The sequence below is a fragment of the Saccopteryx leptura genome, chromosome 1, assembly GCF_036850995.1.
Source record: "Saccopteryx leptura isolate mSacLep1 chromosome 1, mSacLep1_pri_phased_curated, whole genome shotgun sequence".
Lineage (NCBI taxonomy): Eukaryota > Metazoa > Chordata > Mammalia > Chiroptera > Emballonuridae > Saccopteryx > Saccopteryx leptura.
Genome location: NC_089503.1, coordinates 293093268 through 293114658, shown reverse-complemented (window position 1 = coordinate 293114658; position 21391 = coordinate 293093268). Strand labels below are relative to the sequence as shown.

Genomic DNA, 21391 nt, shown 5'->3' with positions numbered 1-21391 from the left:
TGGCACTGGTCCGCAGCCCGGGGGTTGAAGACCACTGAGTTAGATAATCATACGAGGTACCCAGCTGAAGTTAAAATCATAGTGTGTTTATCATTTGACAATGTTTCCAAGTTGGTGTTTGAAAACCAGTTTCTAAAGCTAGAATTGGGAAATGGAAGTCTACTTAGCAGATTTAGAATAAAAAACTTAAAAATCCATGTTTAGGAAATAAGGGAGGAAATTCACCAAGGCACCCTCAATACCACAACCTCACAACAGGAAGAAACAAAAGGAGCTTAAGTAAACGAGGTGAGAAACAACACGTAAGGGGAAACTCTTACCTTTTCATTCTCCTTTTTTTTAGGAAGCCTGCTGTATTTCGCCATCGACAGGTCATGCTCTGAAAGTGAAGATGGGTTGAGAGGCAAGGACACTCACTGAGCACTGCTGCCCACAGACGCACCGAACCCGCACACTAACTGCAAAGGATGCCTACCGTTGCTGGCGAGTCCAAAAAGATCCTTTAAAGTGCTTACTTCTGCAAAAGAGAAAAAAAATGTCTTAAAGCAAAGAAAAAACAAAACAAGCCAATCCAGAGCTTTATGCTTTCCCAAGAAAATAAAGGTGGACACGAGTATGGGGAGGAGCTGCCAGCACCACCGAGGTCCTCTGCCCTCATGGGGCTCTGGCCCGGAGACTGGGAACCTCGGTCTCACTGCACACTCAGGGACCCTGACTGCCCGCGGAGCCTGTTCTCTCCAGACAGCCCCTGAGAATCTGTGAAGGAGAGGGCCCCCGGGGACAGGGCTGGAGTGCACGGCGGCCAGGGGCTCTTCATGGAGACCTGGCGTATAAACAGAAGCTCACTCCTCAGCCTCGAGGGTTCCAACACATCTTTCATCAGAATGCTCTGACTACAACAAACCCCAGACATTTCCTGTCGTAACCATCTGAACAGCTGACAAAGGAATATGGGATGCTTGTTTTAATGAAAAAAATTTGAATCTAGTACTAGACAAGCCAACACCAGCAACCAGCACCCCAGGTGGGCGCTACACCCATCACACACAGGGGTGGCTAACAAAGTCCAAGAAGACCAAGGAGAGCAGTGAGTGTCCAAGGTTAAGAACTTAAAAACACAGATACCTAAAAGAACTGGATACTTTCTACAATTTTAAAACTTTCCATTCTCACTCTGCCAAAGCAAAGCACTCTCATGTGTAGGCTGCTTTTCAATTTACCTCAGGACTGCCTCCAGGTTATCAATGTCTCTCCCTAGTATTTTTACTGTTGCTGCTGTCCCACTGCTTTCTGCCTTTCTCCTGCATTTCTATTTCTCTCTCACGGTTTACTTTCTTTTCTTTTTTTTCAATTTTTGTGTATTTTATTTATTTATTTTTGTGACAGAGACAGAGAGAGACAGAGGGACAGATAGGGACAGACAGGAAGGGAGAGAGATGTTGTGACACCTTAGTTGTTCATTGATTGATTTCTCATATGTGCCTTGACCAGAGGGCTACAGCAGACTGATCTCTTGCTTGAGCCAGTGACCTTGGGCTCAAGCTGGTGAGCCTTGCTCAAGCCAGATGAGCCCAAGCTCAATCTGACGACCTCGGGGTTTCAAATCTGGGTCCTCCCACATCCCACTCCAACTCTCTTTCCACTGCGCCACTGCCTGGTCAGGCCAGGCAATACTTTCTATTGGAGCAGAGCTATGATATTTTTCCTCAATGATTTTAAATAGCTTTCTGAATATTCCTTGTGTTGTCCTGATTCAAGTTATGCACTTGAATTGCTGGGTACATGAATAAGGCAGCCGAATGAAACACTGCATAGAGTTAATATTCTAATAACTACTATTGTGTCAGATGGGTACTAGATTTATCAGGGTGATTCCTTAGTATATAAATAAGTATCTAATCACTGCATTATACACCTAAAACTAATATTAGTACATCACCTGTAACTGAAAAATACAAAAGTATTATTATATTTTTATCAAGTGAGAGGAGGGAAGGCAGAGGACAGACTTTTGCTAGCTCCTGACTGAGATTCACCTGGCAAGCCTCCTACCGAGCAATGCTCTGCCCATCTGGGGTTTTCTCTGTTGCTCAGCAACCAAGCTATTCTTAGCACCTGAGGCAGAGGCCATGGAGCCATCCTCAGCAGGCGGGGCCAACTTGATCCAATCGAGCCATGGATGAAGAAGGGGAAGAGAGAGAGAGAGAGAAGCAAGAGGGGGAGGGGTGGAGAAGCAGATGGTCACTTCTCCTGTGTCCTGACCAGGAATTGAACCTGGGACATCCACACACTGGACTGATGCTCTACCTACCACTAAGCCAACTGGACAGGGCCAAAAATAAAAAAATACAAAAGTATTTTTTAAAAAAGAGATCTGCTAGCCCTGGCCAGTTGGCTCAGTGGTAAGAGTGTCGGTTCAGTATGTGCAGGTCCCGGGTTCAATTCACAGCCAGGACACATAGGAGAAGTGCCCATCTACTTCTCCACCCCTCCCCCTCTCCTTTCTCTCTGTTTCACTCTTCCTCTCCTGCAGCCAAGGCTCCATTGGAGCAAAGTTGGCCCGGGCACTGAGGATGGCTACATGGCCTCTGCCTCAGGCGCTAGAATAGCTCCCGCTGCAACAGAGCAACGGCCCAGCTGGGCAGAGCACTGCCCTCTAGTGGGCATGCCTGGTGGATCCCAGTTGGGCGCATGCAGGAGTCTGTCTGCCTCCCTGCTTCTCACTTCAGAAAAATACAAAAAAAAACAACAACAAAGATTTACCTTTTTTAACTTGCTGCATGTTTTCTAGAATTTTTTTTAACTTTAAGGTATTCCAGTTTTAAATAGGAAAATTGTATTATGCTGAACAAACCTTTAGTACTGTACTCAGGTTTAGACATTTTTGGTGTTCTAAAATGCTGATATAAGAAAATACAATTCTTGGCCCTGGCTGGGTGGTTCAATGGCTAGAGCATTCTCCCAGTGGGCCAAGGTCGTGGCTTCGATCCCTGGTTGAGGCATGACAGTACGATAAGCAATCAATGAATGCATAACTAAATGAAACAATGATTTGATACTTCTCTTTCTCAAATTTATGGAAAAATTCAAAATAAAATACAATTCTATGATTTCTAAGCAATGAGTAATTTCAATGAAATAACAAAAGGACTAGAAAATTTGGATTCCTTTTTGTAACACCAATTAAGTTTTTTCAAGATTGCCCTTTTTTATATTTTTTTGACTACCCTGGTTTCAAAGAGATATAAAATGATACTAAAGTTTTATTTTAGTTGAAGAGTCAAAATCAGTTCAAAAGAGTAACAAGTCACAGACACCCCACTCAGTGAAGTGAGCCGCCTTGCTCACAGCTGCACCCTCCTATTTCTCACGGGTACAGCATGGTCCCACCCCCCTCCTTCCTCTCCGAGCTTCCCACCGCTTCCCGTCCCAAAGCATTCATGCCTCCGCAAGAACAGTGTGCCTTTATAAATGCTCCCAACTGGTAATACAAACCTTGCTATCTTTGTCTCCTTGGGAAACGTTAATTCGTCTCTTAACATCCAGCCCAGAGATCACCTTCTCCAGGAAGCCTTTCCTGGCACCCTGTCCTCAAAAGGGTCATGACGTCTTTCTGTGTCCTGTCGCTACTCCTTATACATCTCTGTCCTGCTGCCCTCATCACATGATATTACAATTGTCTGTTTCCAAGACTGTTTTATCAGCCTGTGACCTCCTTTAGGTGAGCCAAGAACACACGGGGATTCAATAAAAGCTAGTTAAATTGAACTGCTTTAGAAAGGGGGGGGGGCAATTCTCAATGATTCACACATTTAAAGAAATTAATGCAGTACAAATTATTAAATGACTTAACATTTTGAGGGTAACTGGCACTGAGTTCAGTTACTTTACCTGTGAGATCCTTTTCTCGAAATTGTACAATGGGTAGAACCATTGTGTCTGCCAACTGTTTAGCCAGCTCTGTATGGAGAACATTAAGCTGAAAAAACAAAAACAAAAACGAAATCTATTGAAGAAAATTCTATTCATTATTACTGACAGCATTTTATTTCACTACGGAATCACAGTGAACACTTCCACGTGGTTAGAGCTCAGTTACGCTGCCTTAGCAAATCAATACCCTTCTGACACAGTAAATGATACAGGCCTAGAGGTATTAAAAGCTAAATGCGAGGCTCTAACTGACCAGTTGAATTTGCTAAAGGAGTCTCTGAGTCCAGTTCTCATTGTTTTCTGTGCTAACTCCGGCCCAGTGCCCTCAGTCGCAGCCACACCTGCCGGGGGACAAGAACACTCTGAGGTGCCCGCAGCGAACACAGCCACCTCTCCACCAGCTCGTGAGCTCTCTCATGCTCAGAAGGCTCAAGTCACACTTGAAAAACAGGCATGCTGGGAACCACCTAACCCTAAAACTGCAGCCAGCTGTGGGCCTGGGCATTCCTCCCTGGAGGAAAAAAGCTCCCTACTAAAACCACTCCGCTCGACTCTAGGCCTCTGCTCTTAGAAAAGAACCTTTCTAAGAACGAGACAGCTGTGTACAAGCATGACTCTCAGACCAGATCATTTTAACAGCTCTTGAGTCTGTCTTCCATTCTACCTCAAGGCCTAGGGAATCCTGCCATGGTCAGCAGTCAAGAAGAATGACCTCCACCAGCACCAGCATCTGGAGTACTTTTTGTAGGCCAACCACACATTCTTCACACCATTTAGTTCTCACCTGCTCTGTGAGTTAGGTCTTATTTGTTGTTTCCATTCTACAGACACGCAAGTCAGTCTCCAAATCCAGAGAACAAACAAGTAGCATGACTGGGATTTTATCCTGGGCTACTGGGATTCAAAAGCCAAGCTCTTCTCTCCACTTTCAGACACAGGGTTTGTCTCTTATGCTAACAAAGCTGCCAAAACTTCAAATGTTTGGCCATCCAAATATTAGCAATGAACACAGAGGAAGGGATTCTTCCCCTGGGCCCCAGACTTCCAAGAAATTACTGAGTATGCTTTAGGATTCCTGTGGGGTGAATAGTGGGATCACCCAGCAATCATTTTTTTGAGTAAACACATGGCAAAGTTTCTTTCAGCAGTGACAGCAGTAACATAAGAGTCCCCTTCTGCAGAGATCACCCCCTCATACATCTGGCCAGTCAAGGGCATGCCTGCAGAGGCTGCTTTTTTTTTTTTTTTTCAGAGACAGAGAGAGTCAGATAAAGGGATAGACAGTGACAGACAGACAGGAATGGAGAGATGAGAAGCATCAATCATTAGTATTTTGTTGCACGTTGTAACACCTTAGTTGTTCATTGATTGCTTTCTCATATGTGCCTTGACCGTGGGCCTTCAGCAGACCGAGTAACCCCTTGCTTGAGCCAGCAACCTTGGGCTCAAGCTGGTGAGCTTTTGCTCAAACCAGATGAGCCTGCGCTCAAGCTGGCGACCTCGGGGTCTTGAACCTGGGTCTTCCACATCCCAGTCCTATGCTCTATCCACTGCACCGCTGCCTGGTCAGGCTGCAGAGGCTGCTTTGATAAGCCTAGAGACTTGCTTAAGATCAACCATTTATCAGGCAAGGAGCTATAGGCCAAGTTGGTAATGTTCTCCCTTTCTTTCAATCAAGCCCAGGCAAGGCAGCTTTAGTCAGCTGGGAATACATGGAGACAGCCAATAAATTAGCCATGAGGAGAGAATGTGTTTATGACTTTTTCTGAATAGCTTCAATAAGAAATGTACTGTTTTCTACTAACTGAATGAAAGTCAACAACTATGAGTGTGTGGCTCTGAGCTCATTGCTCTGATATACATTATTTCATTTAATCTTTATAACAGCCCAATTAAGTGGGCTTTCCCACTACTGCTATTTATAGAGGAAGAAACCAAAAACTCAGGGAGAATAAGTGACTTCCCAAAGACAAGGCACTTCAGGAACGGCAATTTCCTAGCTCCTCATTTTCTTCCTACCTTCTTAAGGTTCAAAGGCTGTGTGTCATCAACCTTCTGCCTCGGGGCTTTGGAGCGGTATGGGGCAACCCTTTCTAAACCCTGCCTCCACTGAGGAGAGTGGACAGAGCACGGACTACCTCTTGGCACTTCAGTGGCGACATACAGAAAATGGGGACACCACCATCTGCCTTGCGTGACTGTGTGAGGACAAAGCAGACCATGAACAGAAAACATTCAGAGTGGTGGGGCTGACACACACTCGGCAAATGAGATCCGTAATAAGGACATCCTGTCTCAGATGCACACTAAGGAAGTGATCTAGAAACCTTGCCTTTGGGAAATCACCAGGGACAAAAATCTCTGCCTACCCATTATTACATAGAAGAGCTGGTTCTAAGACATTCTATTATATACAGGCCACACAAATCTTTCAGCTGGAGTTTTAACTTCTGGGTCAAAATTACTTGTCTTGAAAGTTTTCAACCTGCTTTAGGCCCAGGTAGAGAAAACAAACTCAAAAGCTACACCCCTCTTTCCATGTGAGCTGTTTTCACTCAGTTCTTAGAAACTCCTGATGGCACTCAACTTCCAGGAGGCCCTGCTACCCCCCGTACAATCACACTTCCAGCCTCCATCCTTTTGGAACGATTCACTCTCCACTAACATCATCATCATTCCTGCCCATGAAAATGTGGCTGGGAGTAAATATCTTAACTGGAATTCTTGGTTCTGGGGTTTTGACAACAAGCCGCATTTCCTTAGCAACTCTCTTCAAGAAAACACACGACTTCAATGAGTGTAGTCTTTGCTTCTCCGCCTGGGTTATTTAGTCATTGTTAATTAATAAACATTCTTCTCCTCACTTTCCAAAAACAAACAAAAAATTACCTCTTGATCCTAATTAAATTATCTGTCCATTTTAAACACACATTTTAAAGAAACTCACAATAGTGAGCTAGAGGATGAAGCTCACAAAGAACTGGTCAACTTGTTCTCTGTTCCGTCCCTAGTGCCCAGACAACACCTGATGAATAGCAGGTGCTCAATCATGTTTGCTGAGTGAATGACGACTTGTTGGACTGATTTGTTGAATGAATGAATATGCCATCAGTACAATTTTACATGAATGTTAGCGCTTTATAAACAGCAGACAGTGTCGGCTTCATGTCAATGATTCAACAGTTAAGTGGCCTCTGCATTTTACCTTTTCTGCTTATTCTTTATCATAATCTTCTATGACAAGTTTGCAAGCTCCCAGAGAGATGAAACCATTTATACCTACCTAATTTTGCAGAGGATTCCGCCTAGCACCCATAGCACCGGAGCTCTTTTTTTACAATTAGGATTTACGCACTTTTCCTACAATACCTGTTTTTCACAAATCAGCTACAGAGCAGTAGTAGGAAACCCTTTGCACTGGGTTGAATTGTGCCCCTCCCCTGAAAAAAAGAAATGTCTACCCAGAACGTGGTACTATTTGCAAAAATGGTCTTTGCAGATGTAACGAAGAATCTTGAAATGATATCATCCTGGTTGGGCCCCAAATCCAATGACAATTGTCCTTGTAAGAAGAGAGGACACAGACAAAAGAGAAAACATGGGGATAAGGTGGAGTCAGGGGAGAAGGTCATGTGAAGTCAGGGGCAGAGACTGGAGTGATGCAATCACAAGCCAAGGACACCTGGAACCCCCAAGAGCCAGAGGAGGCAGAAGGATCCTCCCCCCTAGAGCCTCTGGAGGGAGCATGGCCCTGACAACAGCTTGATGTCACACTTTTCACTTCTACTGCTTTAAGCTACCTACATGCAATTTATTATAGCAGCCCTGAGAGACTAACATACTCTCCTTAGGAAACTAAATTCTTGGAAATCTTTATTTTGGCCTATTGTTCATGTATTCCAAAGCCATTCCCCTCAAACCAAAAACAAATATGATAGTATACAACCTCTTTTATGAAACAGACCTTGGAACATCAACAAGTTGAGATAACGTCTCATATTTAAGTAGATACCTAAAAATGGAAAGTGGGCCAAAATAAATGCTGAAAGGAAGTTCAAAAGATGAATCCAAAAAAAAATGTTGCCACACTGCCATCTTACCTCATCCACCACTTTGGAAAAATAGTGAAGTGTAGAAATTACTTCTTCATCGCCTTTGCCAAGAGCAAAATTCTAAGACCAAAGAATAAAAGAGACAGGTGTTAACTGAATGCTTGAGAATCAGCACCACAGCATCACCCCACAGTACACCCTCCACATCGAGTCCCTTTTTCTCATCAGAGCACATGATGTCAGAGAGTCCAATGGTAGAAAACCAGCTCTCCCCTTGCTCTGCCCCCACCGTGCACACAACTGTGCCTCCCAAACTATTCCTCCACTGACCATCACCTTTCTGTTCAGACATCATGGTCTCTGAGTTTAGTTCTGAAATTATTTTTTTTTTTTTCTTTTCTTTTTTTTTTTTTTCCATTTTTTCTGAAGCTGGAAACAGGGAGAGACAGACAGACTCCCGCATGCGCCCGACCGGGATCCACCCGGCACGCCCACCCGGGGCAACGCTCTGCCCACCAGGGGGCGATGCTCTGCCCATCCTGGGTGTAGCCATATTGCGACCAGAGCCACTCTAGCACCTGAGGCAGAGGCCACAGAGCCATCCCCAGCGCCCGGGCCATCTTTTGCTCCAATGGAGCCTCGGCTGCGGGAGGGGAAGATAGAGACAGAGAGGAAAGCGCGGCGGAGGGGTGGAGAAGCAAATGGGCGCTTCTCCTATGTGCCCTGGCCGGAAATTGAACCCGGGTCCTCCGCACGCTAGGCTGACGCTCTACCGCTGAGCCAACAGGCCAGGGCAGTTCTGAAATTATTAATGTCAATTCACTTGTAGTCCCTCAGAGACTGTGAACCTTCCCTCCGGGGTAATTGATTGCTTCTGTAGGCTAATGAGAATACATCATACAGACTTGGAGGTAATCAGTTAGAATTTATCAGGGGAAAGAAAAAGGCAAGAAAAAAGAAAATAATGGAAATGGACTGTGGAAAAAAGAGAGGGAAGGAGGGTGGAAGATCTCTAAAGAATGCCTTCGGAGAATTTCTTTTCAAGAACACCAGTTCAGGAAGTTCTGAGTGCAGATCACATGCTACATAAATATCAAGTCACCTGCTTTTCATACGCCAGTAGTTGCTTAGAAAGCTGCTGGGTGGCCAGGCACATTTCATTCTGTATGGAGAGAGGAGAGAGAACAGCGAGATTTTTCCAATGCATACACAGTCACTGGAAAGTGGCACTTCAGAGACTTCCTTAAAGATATGTGCATGTTAAATAATAATTGTATTGAGAAATTATTTAGAAAACACAATCCATAGGTTAAAACTTGCCCCTTCCACTTAACGCCATTTACAAATTACTGCTTCTTCAGGTTGAGTCAATAGACAAAGCTAGTGAACAATTATAATATGGCCAACAAAGACATGGTCCCTGTCCTCCCAGGGGCTTACTGGGGAAGCAGACATAAAAAAAACAAAAAACAGTTATAAGCATAATGTGATCTACAAAGTAAATATTGGAGGCATTAGGGGGTTCTGACACGAAGACCCAGAGGGTCTCTAAGACAGAGCTGTCTTAAGCAGACCCCTGAAGGAAGACAAGAAGTTAGCCATGGGGACAGCTTTCCAGAAGGGGGGGCACTATGCGGGAAAAGTACACAATCTGCCAGAGAAGCCACAAAGTGGAGCGGAGTGGGTCAAGGCTGGCAGGGCAGGCAGAGGGCACGCAGGACTCGGCGGCCCAGATTCAGACTTTATTGTCAGTGCAAGGGGAATTTAAACAGCACTGGGACGTGATCAGATTCTATCAAATATAGAGCACTGGGTCGGTGATGCCAGATGGTAACAGCACAGCCACAAAGCCCAGGGAGACCCATTTTGAGCTGATGTTTCCCTGGCCAACACTGTCCCTTTCCCTCCACTCTTCCTTATCCCTCTAAACTCTGGCTGCACAAGTTTTCTACAACTATACCCCCACCGTCAATGCACTTAGCGTAGAAAATGTGTCTTATGTTTCCAAAGCTCAGTTAAAGCTTTTCTTCAGATTCAGGGCTTATCCCGTTAGGAATACCAGGCGTGAGTTAGAGCAGATGAAGGGGCGCGGTGGAGAGGGGCTGGCCTGCCTTGGCTTTGACCTCCACTTCCTTTCTAATTCCTCTGGGTTTGCTTTTCTTTTTTTTCTTTCTTTTTTTTTAAATTTTTAAAATTTATTCATTTTAGAGAGGAGAGGGAGAGACAGAGAGAGAGAGAGAGAGGAGAAACAGAGAGAGAGAAGGGGGGGAGGAGCTGGAAGCATCAACTCCCATATGTGCCTTGACCAGGCAAGCCCAGGGTTTCAAACCGGCGACCTCAGCATTTCTAGGTCGACGCTTTATCCACTGCGCCACCACAGGTCAGGCGGTTTGCTGTTTTTTTTTACGGCGTAAGGCATGATCTCTGCAAGGGCTTGTTTTATTTTTCACGGTCCTCCTTCACAAGATTCATCAAAGCCTAATACTATGTTTTTGGACCCTCTTTGCAGACATCTGGCTAACCTTCTTCCCTTTCTTTCTCTGTCCCAAGGAACAGGCACTAATATACTCTGAAATGTCCGTTTCCTCCCAAAGTAAAGTTAGGCAAATATAATTCAAGTTCCCAGCTTTGGCATCCAACTGGGGTGTTACCCCTTTCAAAACTAGCCAGGGCTGGCAGCCAAGAGGAAGGCAAGTGAACAAATCCACAAGCACTATGCTAGGCATCTTGACCAGGATGTGCAACAGTTCCCAGCACAGGACAGGCATTCGACAAATGTTTGATGAATGAATGAATGAATGCATGAACAAGGTTAGAAGATTCATCTAAATTCCAAGTTTAAAACAATACCTGGAATCATGAAGGAGGGGGAAAATACTTCTAACCCTATAAGTAAACATCACAGATGGGGGCAGTAAAGTACAAAGACTGGACAGGGATGAAGCAACAGCCAGGAAACAGCCTGCCGCCCATCTTCCGCAGTGTTGTTCTGAAGATCAGAGTGCACAAGAACAACCATTTTAGTCCACTCACTGGGCTAATTCTCAGCTACATCAAAAAATCCCTTCCCCCTCTGAGTTAGCTGCACTGGGTTTAAGGTGGATTTGTTCAAGCTACCTTGGCATCTGCCAGGGGCAACACCACATACACTATGCTTTACAGACCCACAGATTCATCCTAACAACAGCAGCTAATATTTGCTGAGCACTTAATTTATGCCAGATACCGCCGCCCTGCATGCATTCCAGGCCTTACCTCATTTAGTTCTGACAACCCTGTAAGGCAGGTTCTAATTAGCAATGCAGTTTTATAAATGAAGAAACTGAGGCACAGAGAAGTTAAGCCACTTGTCCAAGGCCACCAGCTAGTCAGCAGCTAGGCTGGGATGTGCATCCAAGTCTGTCTGATTCTAAAATCCAAAATCTTAAACACTACTTTCTAAGATCCCAAGACCTGCTAAGAGACAAAATGAGACTCGAGTTGCAAACAGTAATTCTTTTTCCTTGTGAGATATATTGTCTCTGTCACAACTGCTCAACTCTGCTGCTGTAGCATGAGAAAGCAGCCACAGACAACACATAAATGAACAAGTGTAACATCATTCCAATAATACTTTATTTATAAAACTAAGAGGCCAGCCCTTGGGCAGGTACTGCTGCTCCAGCTCTGGACAGTAAATGTTTCTGCAGACCAGCTTTTTTTGCCACAGCTCCCTCAGGAGGCTCTCCATTAAACTACAGTATTTCAGATTCAAGAAACATTTTCTATTCTTCTCATTCATTCCTTTAAAAAAGTTTTTGGCTAAGTCTAAAATGTTACTCCCCCATATCTGTATCCTTTAGATTCTGGTCAACATTTATGATAAACACCCTCCCTGCCTTCAAAACAAGCAAGGGCCACAGGCCACTTGACTTCTCTTCTTTGGCACTTCCTGGCAAGTGCTCCAAATGTAATGGAAAGACCGGCTGGGGAGCTGTCAGCCTCAGACTGCGCCCAGCTGAAGGACAGAGCACGTGTGCACCACTCACACACCACCACTGCAGCTCAGGGAAGAAGGGGGCACAACATGCACCAGCAGTGTCCCCACGCTGCTGCGTACAATGGACTCTGCCACGTCTCTCCCAGAAATCCCTTGGGAAAAAGCTGTGCATTTTCACATGTGTGTGATTAGGCAGCAAGATTCTGCTCTACCAGTATGATTTCACCAGGAACAAACCGTAAGTACAAAATGGCCTGTCGTCTGTCCTGGAAAGAAACGAACCTTTCCTGCACAGAGCACATTATAAGAAAAGTCTTTGAACTAGACCAGCTGTAATCTGACTCAACTTAATGTACTGTATACAAAGGTTTTATGAAATACCGTACCAACATCAGCTAATTAAGCCACACCCGGTCACGTATGCCCACACAATGATCTCTGCAACAGGACCTGCAGAACTGGAGCTTAAGTAAAGAATAAATATTAGTAGTCACAATAATAAAGAGAAAGAAATGCTAACATTTGAGTCCTTCCTCACTTGACACTGCTGTTAAGTGTTTTTCATATACTATCACACTTAATCCTTACAATGCCCACATGAGGTAGGAACCATCAGAAAAGACAACTTCCTAAAATCACATTTGTACCTGGCACGGCCAAGACTGAATGCAGATCTGGAGGACTCATAATCTAAAGCCCAATCAAGCTCTTACAACCCCGCTGTTCCAACCCAAAGCCCCAGGACAGGAACATAAATACCATTCTCTTCCAGCTGTAGTTCAGCACAAGAGGTGGCCTAAAATTTAGATTCATAATGGGTTTCCGTAAGATTCCTTCCACACTCTGAAATAGCTCTCTGGTCACTATCTATGCTACTTGACGCCTCCTAGGAATCCTTTAAAAAGATGACTCGATGAAGGGTTTACTGACAGGATTTCTCTATGTTAAACAACTTCCCAACACTACTGCCAAGCAGAAAGACCAGTGGTTAGCAAATCTGAAAGGAAAAAACTGATGTTTTGGCAAAGGAATGTTTATCTTATGGTGGCACAGGGTGTTTCCTAATGGCAAATGTCACCTGAAATCCCCCAAAGCCTCTATGGATGTCACCACCCATGGTGAGCATGAATGGAGAAGCTGGAGGCAGGTGTAGAGGAAATCCACTGGAGTCAAAGTCATGATGTAGAAATTTGTTTTGACTATACCAAGTATTTGGCCAGAAATGTTGCCCAAAGCCAAGTAGCTGACAGTCCCATTTACCAGTGCTAATAACTGTGGAGCCGGGGTCATGGGGCGCTCTAGTTCAGGAGCCCTGGAGGTGGTAGGCACTGGGGAGCAGTGAGGGGTCAGCAGGAATAGAGGAGAGTGGAGTTTGGGGCAGGCCATGATTTGGAGGCAGCAAGAAAGCTTGGGCAAGAGAATGACAAACTCAGACGTGAGTAGCAAAAAAATCCTAAGTGGCTGTGGTGGGAAAAAAAATACTAGCCTGAGCGTCACCAGACCATTTGAAGAAGTCAAGTGAGAGATAAAAAACAGGTCTGAGCCCAAACCAGAAAGTGGAGAACATGGCAGAGATCTGCAGGATACTCCCGAGGCAAAACAACAGCATGTCCTAAGTGAGGAAGGAGGAGTCAGAGAAAATTGGGCTCTAGGCTGGATGACAGATGGCCAAATGTGGCCGTTGCTAAAAACCTAAGGTCAGGAGGGATTTGGGAGTGACACAGAAGTGTACAGTGGTGTCCTTCATTCAACACCTGTGCATCACACACTCAGTGGTGCCAGGCATGGTGCTGAGATCAGAAAAAAAGAGAATCTGCTCTCCGGGAGCTCACAGTCCACAGGGGGGACAAGGAGACCCCACTGCTACACCTTAAGTGCTCTGACCAGCAAGTACACAGGGCATCTGGCACCAGGTGTGTTCAGGCCAGGAAGGGAGAAAAGTTAGAAAAAGTGTCAGGAACATCTTGGCCTTGAGGTTGATCTGAAGAGGCAGGAACACCACGGGGCTGGGCAAGTGGCTGATGGGAATGCCTGGCAGCAGGAACGGCCTAGCAGAGTCTTGAGATGTGTAGAGAGACCGACACATTCTCGCACAGCCAAAGTGAAGCTGATACTCAGTTTATGAAGAGTTCTGGTATTGGTGAGTTTAACCTCTGCTACATGGTTACAGGGAGCCACAGAAGCATCTGAAGAAAGGGAGGGAAGGGAAGTCTGGATGTGATGAATTTAGCTGTAGGGTGGAGGAAGTACTGAGGGGGAAAGACACCTCCCTGAAGACAGGAAGGTGGTTTAGGTAGGAGAATGCTGCAATAGCCCAGGTGAGAATATGTACACATATGCATCTATTCAGACACTACAGAGGTTTTCAACTTATTTAGCCAATAGTTTGAAACATAGCAGATCTTTCTAAGTAACCTGTCTCTGCTTTGATAATGCCTGAGAAATGTGTATAGCTTCCTTCATGTAAATGACCTATAATGGGGTACCCTGTTCCCACCATGGGGAAAGGCACATCTAACGGAAAAGACCAGCTGTGACTCCAGGGACCGCTGGGAAATGCTGAAGACGGCTTAGAGGTTATAGCTTCAGTATAGCACTAAACCGAATAAAATTTACAAGCTCCTCCAAACCAGCCACAATCAGCAAAATTGCTCACACAACTTTCCTCTAGTTTTTCTTGCCTTTCTTATTTCTAAAACTGAGAGACGAAGGGCATTTGCTATATATTTGAATACAGAAATTTACCATGTAGTCTGATGAACCATACCTTTTATGAACATTTATCATTTATCAGCAACACAAAGTTGGTTTTTAAAATGTGATGAAAAACTACATCTAAGTACCTCTGTTCCTTAAAATAAAATTATAAAACTATATTCATCTAATTCAACAGACCTAGTTATAAAATATATAGGGACCAATGTTAAATAAACCACGAAAATGTAACTTAGGGGAAAACGTTGAATAAAGACACTGAGAAGTATTACTACATATCTATCTATCTATAAAAGTCAAGCAAAGAGGAGCCAGAAAAGCTTTTTTTTTTAAATAAAAACAAAACAAAACAAAACACCTAAGTCTTCAAATAAACCTGAGAAGCCAGGGGCCCTGAGCCTGGCTGATGTGATGTGAGTGCAGGGAGCACTGCTGGAAGCCGAGGCCGTCTGCACTACCCCACCGTTCCCGCGGCCTCTGCTGCAGGAAACTCCCAGGCCAAGGCCAGAGGGTGGCTCTGGCCCGGAGGAGAGCCCATGTGATGATCATGTGGTGTGAACTGAAAGTCAGTTACAGCCTCTTGGAATGCAAGACCCACTTAATTTTGGCAAATCGTAGTTTTCTGCCTCAAAAGACAAAATGCGTAAGAGAGGGTTTGAATATCTGCAAGTGAGTGATTCTGACAGGGAGAGGCAGAGACTCTGGGAGCGGCAGAGACAGCCCCGTAGTCCTGGTGCTCTACTGCGTTACACAGAAAACAAATAATTTGTGACAATATTTAAATTACTGAGTAGCAATCAAGTTCAGGCATAAGCCAGGTTAAAAAAAAAATTTAATTTCTTCAATTTTGATTATTTAGGGAAAATACAAACACCTACAATATAAGTAAATAGAACTCTAAAAAATCAACAAAGTATGACCCCAGTTTCTGAATGTCTTACCAAACAGACAAGCAAAATTATAAATGAGCATGATTCATTTAGTCATTAAAATTAGTTCCAACTAATAAGCTACATTTATATAATCCAGTATAGTTTGCAATTCCTTATCTCTGGCCTGACCTCCGGATATGAGTTTTCTTTTTTTTTCTTTTTCTTTTTTTGTATTTTTCCAAAGTTGGAAACGGGGAGACAGTCAGACAGACTCCCGCATACGCCCGACCGGGATCCACCTGGCATGCCCACCAGGGGGCGATGCTCTGCCCATCTGGGGTGTTGCTCTGTCGCAACCAGAGCCATTCTAGCACCTGAGGCAGAGGCCACAGAGCCATCCTCAGCGCCTGGGCCAACTTTGCTCCAATGGAGCCTTGGCTGCGGGAGGGGAAGAGAGAGACAGAGAGGAAGGAGAGGGAGAGGGGTGGAGAAGCAGATGGGCACTTCTCCTGTGTGCCCTGGCCGGGAATTGAACCCGGGACTCCTGCACACCAGGCCGACGCTCTACCACTGAGCCAACTGGCCAGGGCCTCGATATTAGTTTTCAAAAAGACTTTTTTCCACACTGTGATGTCCCATGGACAGTTCCCAAACAGCTTTTCAAGGGAATTATGATGACATCAGCCATTATAAACACACCTTTCTCCTCTTCCTGTATCCTCCTTCCTGTCCATGGCTGATGCTCAAGTCAAAGATCTGGACATCACTCCTGACTCCTCCTTTACCCACCTGATTCCTTCACATCCAATTAATCACCGATTCACCTCCTAAACACCTCTGAAGTTTATCCACTTCTTCCCATTTCTACTGCCACTGGCCTAGTTCAGAATACCAACTCCAGGTTTAGTAGTTAGAGTTTGGACTTGAGTTCAGGCTGACTTGATCTGCCATTTGGGGTGAACTTGAACAAGTCACCGATCATCAGAATCCTTAAGTCTCCTGACCTATATAAAATGAGGCTAATAACAGTATTCACGTTACAGAGTTGTTGGAGAATTTAAATGAAATGATCCATGTAAAAGCCCCTGAAAACGTGCCTGGAAACTATTAAGTATTTAATAAATCTCAACCATCACAATCATACTACTTTTAGGTGCCCAACACAAGTCCCTTGGGTCAGGTGATGTTCTCTCCTAGCACTGCTAACACTCTGAAGTAATTGCTGTCTTCCAACCTGAATGTAAGTTACCTAATGGCAAGGACTGAGTCTTCTTCCTGTATATGACATGAATAAATGACTAATAAAACAATGATAATAATAAATGGTTGTATATGCATATTAAGAATATGTAATAAAGACTACACATGAGAATGAATATATGTTGTTATTATATACTGACTGATATTTCTTTAGAGACCATCGATGAGAAAAAGAAACTTTATATATACAGGTCGGAGTCAGCAAGAAATGAATAATCAAAAGAATCAGCTTCTGTAATATTCTGATGGGTAGCATAATGAATTTTCTTTTTAAGCAACTCCCAAGTCTTCTCTTAGAAAGTAACACACATGGGCACTTCTTGATCTTGACAAAATTCATTTTTGCTACTCTGCAATTTATTTTCCATGGTTTTGCAAGCCAGAGGTATTTGTTCCTCAAAACAAAGAAGCCACCCAATAGTTACAGAACTGTGACTCAAGTCTTTTCAGAGGAAGCGCTTGAAAAAACATCTCTACCCGCCTGCACTGACATCTAAGACTGCCCATTTATGAGAAAGACAAAGAGCATGTGTCAGAATACTGAACTCACTCATTCACAAGTAGGAAGAGGAGACTCAAATGTTTCCCTCTGCGGTTGAATTTTTTTTAAAAAATTAAAAGCAATGATATGATCCCTTTCTACTGGTTCTACTAGTTACAGGGATATTAATCTTTTACTTAGCAGCAATAATAACAGATTGTCCTCAGTTTTTGAAAGTGAACCGATGTGAGAAAAACAATTCTGACTTTACTTCAAAATTTTAAATGGTGTTGTTCAGACTCAAATTTCACAACTTCCGGAGAGAAGTTCCAGATGAGGGCAGAGGGTGCTACTCTGCTTCTCTCCAAGTGAGGGGCAGCGGGTACCTGGGCTCCATAGACACGCTGCATCGCCTGGAGCAGCTGATTGGTATAGTCCGTGAGGGTGCCGGCATCTTCTTCAAATACACTCAGTAAAGAGCGAGTCTGCAAGGAAAGAAGAAAGTGGTCCATTTTATTCCAAGTAGAAAAGTTACAAAGGAGGCAGAAAACACACAGAGAGAAATGGGGGAGAAGGTGCCAGTCTCTGTCTTTATTCTTTCCTTGGTACTAGTACAAACTGACTCCTGGAGCTGTAACTTAGGACTCCTTTTCTAATCCTTTAGACTACAGAATGGGGCAAACAATATAATTTGAGTATTGGGGATAGAAAAGGAAAGCCAGTTTTTAAAAGATTAAGACTCAGGGATATTATCTGTCTTGACTTTAGCCTCTACCCAAGTACCAGTAAGTCTATCCATTTAAAAAAAAAGGGGGGTTAAAGGGAAGCCTCTCCCTTTAAGCCCATAAACTGAATACCACGTCAGCTCTGCGTGTGTACCCTGGGTGTGGACACCAAGCACTGCGTCATCCCAGCAGTTAACCATCTGCCTGGTTTCTGCCATCTTGGACATCCTGCAAGAGTGTGTCATTCCTTCCTCTTACAGTACTACAGTCAATTCCCATGTCTTCTGTCATATATTATCCAGCCAATTTTCAAACTCATGGCCTGGAAATTCTGTGTACCCTGGGCCTACCAGTGGTATAGATCTGGACACAAAACTCAAATAGCAGCTTAGAATTCTAGTTCAGTTTCTTCGGGAAGACTGACTACTTAGGCTCCAAGAACAGTGGGGCAATGTCATTAAGTGAAAGGTATCAGAATTGCCTGACACACGAGAGCACTAGGGAAATATTTATATATTTGATGTTGTCTGAGGAAGTATCAAGGCACCACGTAAGAGACTATGAACTTTGTTAATGTGCCCAGAACAGTGGGACACTAAAATGCCACATTAGTGATAATGGGATCTCTATTTTAGAAAACAGGCCTAGAATGGAGAGTAAGTTACAGAAATGCCTTTATGAGGCATTTGAAACACTTGACAAAAACCAATCCTGTTAGAGCTTACTATTTCCTACACATAAATTCTGAGTCCTTTCTTTTTTTAACCTAGCTCAGGTAAGAGAGCAATAACTGGCCTCAAAGCACTTCAATAAACTGGAGCAGGAACCTAGGCATTTGGATTATTTGTTCTACCTCTGATTTTGTTCCACAAACCCTGGTGCACTTCACAGTAGTACACGCTTATCCTGGCTTTGCCCCTGGTAAGCTTTCAGGCTAAAAACACCTGCTCTGAGACCACTGTCCTCTCTTCAGTACCATTCCTTATCCACAAAAGGACCAGAATGCAATGAATAAGGAAAATCTAAGATTGAATTTATTTTTAATTTAAGACATGGGAAACAATTACTGACCCTCTATTTTGAGTCAGTTACTTATCCTCTCCCATTTTCCTTGGAGGTAACCGTGAACCCTCCACTGTCAGGGCTGTCATGAGGATCAGCAGTGCTGGAGACAGGAAGTTTCTATCTAGTGTCATTTATATGAAGTGATCCAGCATAAAGGGCATACAGATGTAAATCCAAACCACCACGTGGGATGGAATCTCATGTTAGGATTTTTAAAAGCTCTCAATGAGAGCAAGACATCACAGGATGCATGTACTGTTTAATTCGTTAGAATGTTTTTTAAACGTTTCACAATTAAAATCCACAGTAGAAAAAACATATTACCAAACAATATCATTAGTATGCATGCACACTGATTTTTTTCTAGTCCATTCTGTTCTGTTCCATTTGTAAACAAAAATCATGGCTGGGACCCACTGGATCTAATAATAATCACTTAACGGATGTCAACCAGCCGATGATAAACATTGGTTTAGAATTCTTCATTCCATCTCTTTAAAATATACTTTTTATTTGGTAGAAAAAAGGTTGTTACAAGACATTCTCAGAACCTACACCGGGTGGTCTACCCCTCTATTCACTCATTCATGCACGCACCTCTGCCTTTACCCAGTATCTGATGAAACACTGTGCTGGGAACAGAGACTCAAAGGTGATGAGAATCAATGCTATATTCTCCAGGAGCTTCTAGTCTTGCTGGTGTCTCTCAAAGCATCTGACCTTGTCAGTCCTGGGCCCAAATTCAGGCTCTAACACTCATTTGCAGTTAGTGAGATAATGAATGTGTGTAAGTAAAGTGCCTACCAGTGCCTGACATATAGCGATAGCAAATAATGTTGGTTATAGAGAAGCCAACTGATTTTCATTGCTTATTATATTCTGGCCACTAAGGACTTACAATGTATGGTTTTATTTTTAACACTACAGTGACACTGTTGTGTAGCCATAAATGTCATTCCTGCTCATGGTGGCAGTGCTGTAGGAGCCCATTAATATTAGGATTCGGTACCTCTCTTTCCTATAACTAATGTATCTAGGAGAATGGTAAAGAAAGAGAGTGATATAACTGGATTGAAGATATTTAATTTTCTTTTTTACTACTACTGATGTCCATTTAGTAGAGTCCTTTCTATTGTTTTTAACATTGTTTTACAAATAAAATATGGAAAACGAGAGGTAAGAGGAAAAGAGAGGACCTATGTAAATGTCCTCCATAAAAAGAACAGAAAGAAAACTAAAACTACCTTTTATTCCACACCTATGTGTCAGACACTGTACTGAGCACTATTTGTTACTTGGTTTAACTTCCAACAACTTTATGAGGTAAAGACTATGGCCACAGTAACCATATTTTACAGATAATGAAACTGAAGTTCATCAAGGTTAGGAAGCTTGCTCCACCTCCCACTACTGGGAAGCAGCAGGGCTGGGATGTAAACCCCGGTCTGGCTGGCCCCAGTAGCCATGCTTCCTGCCCTGCAGGAGTCTGCATCCGTCACCCAGCACCCTGCATTCTATCAATGGGCATGCCCTTGGTCCACAGCCCACTGTCCTCCTGGAGGCGGGATAAAGGCTGCCTGGAGCTGGCCTTTCTTTGAGCATCTACTGTCATACTTTCACCTATGATAACTGCCAAAGAACCAAATCATAGGTGTTGTTTTCTCTCCTTCCTTATACTTTGGTTTTTGTTTTTCTTTTTGCATTTTTCTGAAGCTGGAAACGGGGAGGCAGTCAGACTCCCGCATGTGCCTGACCAGGATCCACCCAGCATGCCCACCTGGCATGCCCACCCGGGGAGGATGCTTGGTCCCTCTGGGGCATTGCTCCACTGCAATCAGAGCCATTCTAGCACCTGAGGCAGAGGCCATGGAGCCATCCTCAGTGCCCGGGCCAACTTTGCTCCAATGGAGCCTTGGCTGCGGGAGGGGAAGAGAGAGACAGAGAGGAAGGAGAGGGGGAGGGGTGGAGAAGCAGATGGGCACTTCTCCTGTGTGCCCTGGCCGGGAATCGAACCTGGGACTCCTGCACGCCAGGCTGACGCTCTTCCACTGAGCCAACAGGCCAGGGCTTGTTTTTCATTTTCATTAAAGAAAGAGAAAAGAGGGAGGGTGAGGGAGGGAGGGAGGGAGGGAGGAAGACAGAGAGAGAGAGAGAGAGGAAAGAGAGAGAGTAAGGGGGAGGAGCAGGAAGCATCAACTTCCATGTGCCTTGACCAAGCAAGCCCGGGGTTTCAAACCGGCAACCTCAGCATTCCAGGTCAACGCTTTATCCACTGTGCCACCACAGGTCAGGCTCTTTCCTTATACTTT

The 21391-nt window shown here is 44.1% G+C and overlaps 1 protein-coding gene across 1 annotated transcript in view; it reads right to left on the bottom strand.

Moving 5' to 3' along the window:
- The window catches only part of APPL2 (adaptor protein, phosphotyrosine interacting with PH domain and leucine zipper 2), a 45267-nt gene that overhangs the window by 18888 nt on the left and 4988 nt on the right, over positions 1 to 21391 (bottom strand). The window contains exons 2-7 of the mRNA XM_066356115.1: positions 17679 to 17777; positions 9088 to 9147; positions 8034 to 8105; positions 3892 to 3979; positions 476 to 517; positions 321 to 379 (exon numbers count right to left, since the gene is read on the bottom strand). Coding sequence (XP_066212212.1) covers positions 321 to 379; positions 476 to 517; positions 3892 to 3979; positions 8034 to 8105; positions 9088 to 9147; positions 17679 to 17777 — 420 coding nt within the window. The remainder of the gene's footprint in view (positions 1 to 320; positions 380 to 475; positions 518 to 3891; positions 3980 to 8033; positions 8106 to 9087; positions 9148 to 17678; positions 17778 to 21391) is intronic.